The sequence below is a fragment of the Erpetoichthys calabaricus genome, chromosome 3, assembly GCF_900747795.2.
Source record: "Erpetoichthys calabaricus chromosome 3, fErpCal1.3, whole genome shotgun sequence".
In the NCBI taxonomy this organism is placed as follows: Eukaryota; Metazoa; Chordata; class Cladistia; order Polypteriformes; family Polypteridae; genus Erpetoichthys; species Erpetoichthys calabaricus.
Genome location: NC_041396.2, coordinates 99,485,038 through 99,496,007, shown reverse-complemented (window position 1 = coordinate 99,496,007; position 10,970 = coordinate 99,485,038). Strand labels below are relative to the sequence as shown.

Genomic DNA, 10,970 nt, shown 5'->3' with positions numbered 1-10,970 from the left:
AAATCCGCGATAGAGTGAAGCCGCGAAAGGCGAAGCGCGATATAGCGAGGGATCACTGTATATGTTTATGTGTGTCTGTGTGTGTGTATATATATATGTATATGACAGCAACACTCATAACAATGACAACACAATTACATTGACAATCATGTTACGTTATTTTTAAAATGTTTCCTTTTCTTTTTCATAACCTCTTTAACACAGTACTTCTCTGCTGCGAAGCGCGGGTATTTTGCTAGTTATCTATAAACTCAGGCAATTAGACAAAGTGAAAAAACAAGCAGCAGAAACAGCTACACTTTTAATAATGTATTATAGGTAATTCATTTTATCATAACTAGTGCCATACAAGCAAATACAATATGGCTTTTAAACCAAGACCATACAACCTAATAATGCTAGATGTGTGGCCTCCTGCATTACAGTAACTTATAGTTCCATTCTATTCTTCCTGGTTACCTCATCATATGAACAGGCCTGTGCAGCCTGCTTTCTTCAGGTCATCATCTGGTCTGCTTTCATCATGGCATTGTAGTTCCTGACCAACACTCCTTCCTGGGCCATTCACCAATGGAATAGCTCAGGCACAGCACGTCTCCCAGGTGCTTTATTTGGTCCTTTTATGTCCTTCCTGTGGAGAATATCTTATAGGATAATGTACTGTAAGTCCAAACACAGTTACTCCTGCCATGTTGGTTTTTATACATGCTCCACCACCTCTCTCATAAATTTATCATCCTTGGTCCATCCTAACAACTGGATGGTTGGAGGAGCTATAGTGGGGTGGGGTTGTGGGGTCAAATTGGTTAAATAAACATCAAAGAACTGCTGCTATGTTCTATAAAGTAAAACATGCCTCCTGAAGCACTCATATTACATTTGTCTAGCTTACAAATTAAGACATACAAAATATTTATCAAATTATATGCACCATATCACACCACCACAAGTGGTTTATGGTAGTAGATATGAGAAATCATAAATGTACAATGCTACTATCATTCAATTTAATTTCTGGCCATGTAGCATTAACAATTAACAAGGTAACTGCACTGATTCTATTCATCAGTCCTATTCAGTTAAAAAAAAAACTCAGAATTCTTTAGTTTTCATGTTTTTAATTGACAGTCACGTCATGTTTAATAATGCAATAATACCATTAGAAAATGAGGTTGAACATTAAAACTACAATAGAGCACCCTTCAGAAAATTGAGCCTGCATCACGATGACCTAATACAGCATACTTACAATCCCTTGTCACCAGTTTCTTATCAAGTAACAATCAATTAACTGATTTTTTTAGCAAATACAGTAAAGCACATCTAAGAGTGTAATTTTCTGAATTAGGCATACGCTCTAAATGGACAGCACAAGGTATTACTGGATAAAGTAGAGCTGCTGTTCATTGTTAAGAACAAATAACTCAGAATTGCTGTTTTTTTCTCAAAGAAAAGATTTTTTTAAAGAATGCTTTGCCACATAGTGTGATGATATTTTTTAATGAAATATTATGCATTACTGCATATCAATATTGTAGATACCCACATGTCTCATTCTTATAAGTCCTTTTATGATCCTTAAAGTTTACCTGTGTTTGCATGTCTTCCTGTGTTTTTCAATAAAATTCATTTTAACATATCAGAGAACAATAGCCACATTGATTAACCCCAGCATTCTGAGACTATTTGAAAAAGCTGCAGTAACACACACAAGTATACTGCACTGGCTTTATGCATAAATAAAAAACTGTACATCGTATACAGACCATATTTCCAAACCCTCTTTTAGAGACATTTAAGAAGGATGTGGAATTCTAATTTCAAAAGGTTTCATAGAAATTTTTAGAAAAATAGTATACTCATTATTAACATAAAAATACAGAATGGGTTTCAGTAATATTTATTTTAATAACTGGCATGACATATGCAATGCAAGGTAAACCAATTGTACGATGTTTACAGTTCTCATAGCTTTGCTATTTTCAATATGTTAATATTAAGTTCTTTCTAATAAAAGAGTGACCTTGATTATAAAGAAAAAATATTAAGGTTTGATGTGCTGTATATAAAATTTCAATGTCTAGAAATACTTCTGACACTTATGAGCATTTGTGTAAACCAAATATGCACACATACATATGTATATATTCATCCATCCATTCATTTTAAGAATTGCTTGCCCAGGGTGCAAGATGAGGATATTTATCCAACACAGAACATAAAGAATGTTCTTGTTACCATCTTCTTTAATCAATCGAATAGACACTAGCACTGTGCTGTACATGCGCTGTATGCATGATTTATAATATAGGCATTTCATATTCAAAATTCAAAAAGAAAAAATAGTGTTGAACAAGTGATAAAAAATCAAACAACCACAGAGTGTAACTTATCTTGAACTTGGCTCCTTAATTTTCCTTTTTCATAACTTCATACTGAAGTCAATTCACTGAATATTTCCTAATCAGTCAAATATTTCAATCTAAAATTATGCCATTAATGCAGATACAATGGAAGCAAAACACACACACTCACACACACATTTTATACACTGCATATCCAGCCACCCACTTTCCGAATCTACTTTATCTAATAAAGCATTGCAAGAAGCAAATTCATCCTAATTTGCAGAAGACATTCTGGAATATGATGCCAGGCCACTCTACATGCTCACCTGAACACTTTTCACTCACACTTTCTTATACTGAGGAAATCTATGCTATTTCAGAGGTCGCTCTAACATAACCTTTCTTGAATTTTTCCTACTGTTCTAGTTTTCCAGGAAGTTGACCCTATGGTGTTATTACCAGGAGGGGAGTTTTTGCCAAGGGATTCGAGCATAAACGTTGTGGCAAAATTGAAAGGGAAGTGATGTTGTCAACAGAGGTATCATTTTGAGAGACTAGTAAGTGAATCGATAGTCGCAGTTGTTAGAAAGTAAAAAGCATATGTAGCATGGTCCTGTGTCTCTCTTTGGCACTTTAATAAATAGGTCAAAGCCTACATCAGAAGCCAGTCACATATGTGCATATGGGAGACAATTTTAGGGCTCGTCTACTGGAAATTACAATCCAAACCAGAACAGATGATTGATGGACAAACCACCAAAGACATCACTTCCGTCATCTGGCCTCCTGAATCCCCCTCCTTCTGCCTCATCTTCCTGAAAATCGGCCCCACTGCCATCTTGGATTCAGTCACAAGGAGACTCGTGTCCTAGCAAAGTGACTCCACACTTATTGCACTTTTTTCTACAACTTTGTTTTCTTAGTTATACACAGATTACCTAGAAGCCTCAACCCCTTATAATGTTGTTTAACTCCTTATTTACAATATACTTTATATGCACGAGGTGTGTCAATAGAATTCCCATCACAGCCATGTAATGTTGTTCGTGTGCCTCAAATCTTGACAGAGCAGCAGCTTGCAGTTGCCACTGCATTTTTCTGCAACAGAACACATATTTAGCACAGTTATTATGGGTGAAAGAAATATGGTGTTTCTACTACGACCCAGAAACAAAACATTTACATTTACATTTATTTGCTAGGCAGAAGCTTTTATCCAAAGCGACTTACAAAAGAGGTAAACATAATCGAGTAATATTAGGCTAGGGCCTGTTTGTTCATGCAGTGAAAAGCACAGAGTTCATCTTGGCCTGAAAAAAGCACACATGTCACGCTTGCAGTTCAAGACTAAGCTTGTGTTGTACTGGTGACACCAAGTTTCTTCATCCATAATAGCCATGTTAAAAGTGTTCATTTGCAGAAAAATCTGTCAGAATTCTAAGCCACCACAGTTACTGTATGAGTTTTCTTTTTTAGGGTAATAGGGTAAATAAAAGAGGATTATTAATGTTGTTGCACATTATCATTCAAAAATGTGTTAATTATAGTATGTTAGAGACATTTCAATTCATACCTCCTCAATAAAACCTCCTTGTTCCTCAGCACACTTATGCAGTGGTGTTCAAGCTTCTGAATGCCTTAACATACAAAGCCACTTATGCACAATTTCTTAAACTTGCCACATCTGCTACAAATTTGCTATCACTACTCTTCTCTCATTGCCCTATCTTGTTGCTGCTTCTCAACAAAAGAAGATATTGATCACCATCTTGTTACAGATACACTTTGAAATAGTGCACTGTTCTTACACTGAGTTCATAAAAGAGTCTGCTCCTCTGACGTTCATAAGAGTCTGCTATCCCCCAATAAAAACTGCAAACTCTTTTTTTTTAGTGCAAATCCATAGACCTTCAGGTATGTTTACAGCTCATTGGTATCTTGCACACTCACAACAATGTGAACAACAGCAGGGCACTGAACTACCAGACTAAGGGTTACAATTCTGCAAGTCTCAGAAAGTAAATGTAGAGACTTTCTGAAGAAACTTCATATACAAAAATACAAAGGCCAAGTAAATATTCTGACAGACAGTTTTTGTCTTTACTGCAATTTATCCCCTCACAATGCTTGAACTGTTTTTGCTTTCTTGAGTGAAAAATGTTCAAGTGGAACCATTCTTAACCAGACACTTCTATAAAGATGATGTATTTATTTCACTTTTACTTAAAAGATGCAAAGAAACTCAGAATCACTTTCAGGTGAGTATTTGGTGTCTAATAAAACTTTCCTTTGCTTTTTGAAGGATCAATGGGGACTGTGGTGAGCATTGTCTCATCATTGCTGATCATTCATTATAAATGATATGGCTTTAAATGTAAAAAGAAAGTATCTATCAATACTTGGGTAACACTGTTATACTCCAATGAGATATATTGAGATATTTAGAAAAGTAAATAGAGCACTTGAGATAGATTTGTGATTATTATGCTAATTGAATCAATGGTGACTAATATATTCAATGCTCAATATTCCGGAATATACACACTGTCTAATCCTCCATTGTTTTAATCGTTTCACTTAAATAATTTGGAAATATCATGAGCTGTGCACAGAATTATACAGCCAAGTGACAATATCGCTCTTGTAATTGTTTAAATACATTTTTCTTTAATCAGAAGTATATTTGTTTATTTTTTAATTCTTAAACAATATTGTACATGGTTCAGACTCATTTGGTTACACATGGCTCTGCTGTAATACTTCACAGATCTGAAATGCAGAGCTAAAGGTTTTATAGTTTGAGATATTGGCACTTAACATACTACTTCTTCCTTAAATTTCTCACACCAACCAACAAGGGGTCCGCAGTTTCTGCGTAATGCACATTTGTAAACCTCCTTTCACAGAATGGGAGCATGTCCATTAACTTTTATAATTCCTCTTTCCCACTGTGATGTTCACTCTTGTGCAGTACATAAGGTGCACTTCACGTCCGAAGGGCCTGATGACATAAGTGTCCAATTTGAAGCATTCAGTCAAGTGAAAGTAAGGGTTGCATGTTTTCCTCCTCACTTGTTTCCTTCTCTGTACGTTTTAATACTCCAGGCTCAACAACAGATTGTGACCTGTGAAGAAACAAGATGATCATTACCGAGCAGTCTGATATTAAACAAATCAAATGCGATCCCATTAAAACTGAAGTGTTGAAGCACAGAGTGTTCTGTGCTGGAAACTTTCTGAGCATGTCGCAGCTTATGAAATAAATCAAAAACAAATGCAAGAAATGATGCCTGCCTCTTTACTTGTTATGACAGGTCCTCAATTCTGTTGAAAATTTAACTCTGTTTATTACAAAATGAGCATGATGCATGAAAGTAATGGACTGATTCTGGTGAATACTTTTCACATCACACTAAGTAATAAAAGAAACTGATAGCATTAATAATATATATTATATAATAATAATACTGTATATACAACTCCATCATCATTAACATTATAGAACACAAAGACAAACATTTATTTTCTTATCAGTTTAACTATTGACGTTTTAAAGAATGTGACATGCCTGAAGATATAAAATCAGCTAATGATATTCTTACTAGAATTGCAATAATACCCTAGTACTAGGAAATTGAACAGTGCTAGCCATTATGAATGTAGTGACAAGTCATGTAAAATGACACCTTTTATTGGCTAACTAAAAAAGATTACAATATGCAAGCCTTCGAGGCCCCTTCTTCATCTAGCCAATAAACGGTGTCATTTTACTTGACTTGTCAATAATACAGTAGAAATTCTTTTTTTTTATGCAAAAGTCACCCACAAAATTATAACATCTGTGCTACTGAAAACTGAAAATGTCTGTTTTGTCTGTCTGTTTTCACGTCTGTAACCATCACAAGATAATAATGTAAAAATGTGTCTAGCAGATGTAATGTGTATGGTAATAGATGTACAGTAAACCACCAGACTTGCACATGCCAGCTTTACATGATAACAAATGTAAAGATATGTGTTGTGTATGTTGCACAAATGTTAAATTAATTTTAACATGGAAATATTATTATATTAAAAATTGAAAGGAATTCCTTATGAATTGTTTACATTTTCTGAAAATAAATTCTTTTACTGGCAGCATTGTTGTGCAAGGTAAGTTCACTTACTGGCATTGCCACAGCCTGCAATGAATTTGGATGTTTCTTTTTGTTTTACTGCAAGTTTTCTCCAGATACTATGTGTTTTTTTTTCCCTATCATATCCAAAAGATGTGAATAAGAAATTAATTGGCATCTTTGAAATGGCCTGCTGTATACTGTATGATCGTGGGTGTGAATTTTATATGGGTGCTCACTGCATTTTAAGGACCCAGATGGACACCAACCCATCATAGGGCGCAAACATTCACAATAGGACAATTTAGAGCCTCCAAATAACCTGAACTGCTTATCATTAACATGTTCGACAAAACCGGAACACCTTCAGAAAATGAGGAGAACACGCAACATGCACACAGTCCCCATATTGGGAGTCAAAATCCAGGCAATGATATTAACCACTTCTACCATCGTCCTGAGTTAGGATTGTAATATTCATCCTAGGTCAGCTATATGATGAATAAAAAAGTGCTACTGTATGTATTGGATAAGTTAACCTTACGTGATCTGTTTACCAGAGCTACCAGAGAACAAAAAGAAAATCCAAAAAGCGATAGAGAAGTATGTCAGCATGGACACATATTGTTGAATACATATTAAAGCACTAAGGGTAAAAGGGATATTAAAACAGTGGATGTTCATTAAAGCAATTTGATATTTATTTAGCAGACACCTCTTTCCGAAAACTCTGTGAATTACAATAAATGCAATCTGAGTGATTGCAAAGTGTAAGATTAACAAAAAATAAAGAACAAAATTAAGTCAGGAAATGTAGTACCACAGGGGGTGCATATGCTACAGTAAATGAAAAACAAGATTTCAATCAAAAACAAAGGGGAACAGAAAAGAAGGCTTATTTTAATAACCACGTTGGGGCATGCAGCCATAAATGTGCACAGTTTGACAATACAGAAAGCGTTAACATGGGTCTCCAGTTATAAGACAGTAACATTCTTAAACCCACTTTAAGCAAATGAGGGTCACTGTGAGAAGGATCCTATCCTGGCAACATCAGGCGCAAAGGCAGAAACCCACGCTGGATTGTGCACCTATCGGATCACACACACTACCACACCCACGCTCAGAGACAAACTCAGAATTGTTAGTTAACGCATTGTGTACATTTAATAAGACACAATATTGTAGGCTTACTTTATTGCATACTAGCCGGCCCATTCCATAATAATGGTCTTGTGCTTAAATCCAACTGCAGAAGCATTGTCTTATTAAAGCAAACTGAATAAAGTGTAACCGCATTCTGCAATAACTACTGCAGTACATCACTCACGTCATGCTCACTCAAGGGCACCATTCTAAACATGATTATTTCAAGGTTTTTGTTGCACATACTTTTAAAACACGTTGCATTTTTCATTCCAACTGATGGTGTGTACAACCGACATTGTAACCTAACAAAGGTCAATTTAAACATAAAATGTTAGGTAATAAAAAAAGACTGATGGAGCAAGTACTAATCCCATAGGAGCCCTTGGACATGATGGTATGACCATGGGGGTCTCAAGCACGGGTTCCTTGGAATCTAAGGTGACCTCTTTACGTCTTTTAATAGAATTTATTATTTATTTGCATGATTTGATCACCAGAATGTTTAATGGACTCAAATTAGATTAGTACTCCTATCATTCTTTTTATTTTCTTAATTTTATTTTATTAAGTTATAGTTCAAGGTTGATGATTCGGCTATCCTGCATTTGGTGTAGGATTCTCAAGAGCAGTGGTAATGTTTGTGATATGCCATCTACTGGAATGAAAATGCAATGCTATTATTACTACCTTCCAATAGATTGCCCTTCATGGAGGTTAAATTTGTACAGACAGAATTTATTTTATATTATATAGATTATTGATTGATTAGTTGGCATAAAAGCCACATGTTATAGCAGCACTCCTGGACTGTGTTGGGACACAGTGCCATAGTGCAAAGGATATATTTGTGTTACTAATTTTCTTTTACTCTTAATATTTACCATTTCTTTTAATAACAAATTAGAATAAACATACAGTCGGTTCAGAAAGTATTCAGAGCCCATCACTTTCTGCATACTTTAATGGACTGTAAATTTAATTTTAAATTGATACCTTTGAAATGTTTGCCCATTAATCTACACTCAATAACCGATAATAACAAAGTGAAAACATGTTTTCAGAAAGGTTTGCGAATTTACTAAAAATTAAAAACTGAAATCCGCCATTTTAATAAGTATTCACACACTTAATTCAGAGCTTTGAAGGAATCACTTTGCCAGCAATTACAGCTTCAGTTGTTCCTGAGAAAATCTCTACAAACTTTGTACACCTGGATATGGGCAGTTTATCCCATTCTTCCTAACAGATCTTCTCCAGCTCTATTAGAATGGATGGGAAGTGTCTGTAACCTCCATTTTCTATGGGGTTTAAGTCTGGGCAACTCAAGGACAGTCAGAGATGTGTCTCGAAGACATTCAGGAATTGTCTTGCTGTATGCACTGGGTCATTTTCATGCCAAAAGGTGAGCTGTCACCCCAGTGTGAGGTCTTATGCACTCTGGAGCAGGTTATTTAATTGCTTTCATCCTTCCCTCAATTCTGACCAGTCCCTGCCACCAAGAAGCACTACCAAAGCATGATGCTACCACCACCATTCTTCACCATAGGAATGGTATTAGGAAGGTGATGAGAAGTTCTTAGTCTTCACTAGACATAGGGTCTGGAATTCTGTCCAAGCAGTTCAATATTGGCTTGAAAAATGGATATATGGCTTCCTCTATAACCCATAGTCACCATTGTAAAGCTCCAGTTTTAAGGCATGTTATTTCTTTTTAATTTATAGAATGCACTTAACTTTAGAAAACAACTTCACGTGGCAAATGCATATATGCCACAACCAAGCGTCTGAATACTTATTTTAATAAGAGATGTCAGTTTTTGTTTTTTTAATAAATGTGCAGATCTTTCTGAAAACATGGTTCCATTCTGTTGTTATGGGTCATTGGGTGTAGATTGATGGGGAAAATTGCAAATTTATCTGTTCAAAATTAAATCTGCAACACTATAAAGTGTACAGAACAGCTGTGACTACTTTCTGAATCCACTGTATTATAAACACCATAACAAATAACATCCTATCCTGAAGAGAAACAGTTAACTTATATTTATACAGTACATATCTCTGCACTCATCATTAAGTAGCTGTTTACAATTATAAACATTATGAAAGAAATAAGAGAGAAAAACTTTACAAAAAGCTTAGGAAAATAAATGTGTTGCAATAAAAAAATCCAACATCTTTTGCTAAATTCTTCATTGGCTCATTCAGTATAGAAACAATACAATAACATGTTTATTAAACTATAAAAAGCAAATACAGACAGGAGCTGGCTGCCAATTAATAAAGGGGTAGGAGCAAAAAGCAGGAAGCACACAGTTTAGGAAAAACTGCAATGTCAGAGGAAGACTTAGTAGCTGTGAATGAATGCAGACAAAAATTAGGATGTATTTAAAAGGAGCAAAGCTTTTCACGTTTAAGCGGTTTGTCTAACGTTGGACAGAACGGATTACTAAATGTTTCTTCAATAGCAAAAATCACACTTAGACTGCTGAAGAAAAAATACATCTGAACCTTTACTACAACTTTATGTATGTTCCCTATAGATACAATTGATTTCCAGACAAGGTGTGAATTAGTAATGAGCATGGACTCGTCTTCAATGCTGTAGCTGTTACATCCACCTCCTTTAGATTTTTCAGGGAATTTAAAACGCAAATATTTACAAATGCTCCCTCTTGGTAAAATCCAATTTGAAACCTGCAAAAAAAAAGTTCCGGCTTCAATGGCCATAAGATAGAAACCTGAACTATCACTGAGATGGTAACAGTTTAGTGTGTTTGGAGTTTGTCAGGAAGTCCCAGTTGCCTGTTAAAAATCAGGGCTAAATGTACAAACTTCAAACAGAAAACTCCCCATCAGGATATAAACTACATTCTGATTTCTGTAATATGGATTAAACAACATACATTATCTTACAGAATTAACAAAAATATGCTGATAAAATACGGGACTCTGCCTTATACCCCGCATACTTTTTAATACAGTATGTGGAGTTACATACAGTACAAAAATTGTTTTTGGTTCATCAAATGCGATCATCAACTCTTTAATACTCTGTGATTTCTACAATGTATACAATAAATAAGACAGTTAAGTAGAATGAGTATGAAACAAGTTTATTTAATTGAATAGTAAGTGAAAATACAAAGATTGGTAAAATGTAAGCTCAATGTCTTGTAACATTAATGTCAGATATGGTTTCTGTCCAACTATTTCTTGAAGCAGTGTGAGAAACGCTTTGTATTGAGATTACTGTCTTGAGTGATAAGGTGGGAAATGTTTAAATCCTCATATTATTTGAACTTCAGGGCTCAACATAGTTGGCTAGGTGAGGTCATTATAGCACCTTTTAAACTGA

At 35.1% G+C, this 10,970-nt stretch overlaps 1 protein-coding gene across 1 annotated transcript in view; it reads right to left on the bottom strand.

Annotated features, from left to right (window-relative positions):
* Positions 1–1,884: 1,884 nt before the first annotated feature.
* Positions 1,885–10,970, bottom strand: part of clvs2 (clavesin 2) — a 153,942-nt gene continuing 144,856 nt past the window's right edge. Inside the window, exon 5 of the mRNA XM_028797238.2 lies at positions 1,885–5,473. Coding sequence (XP_028653071.1) covers positions 5,380–5,473 — 94 coding nt within the window. The 3' untranslated portion in view covers positions 1,885–5,379. The remainder of the gene's footprint in view (positions 5,474–10,970) is intronic.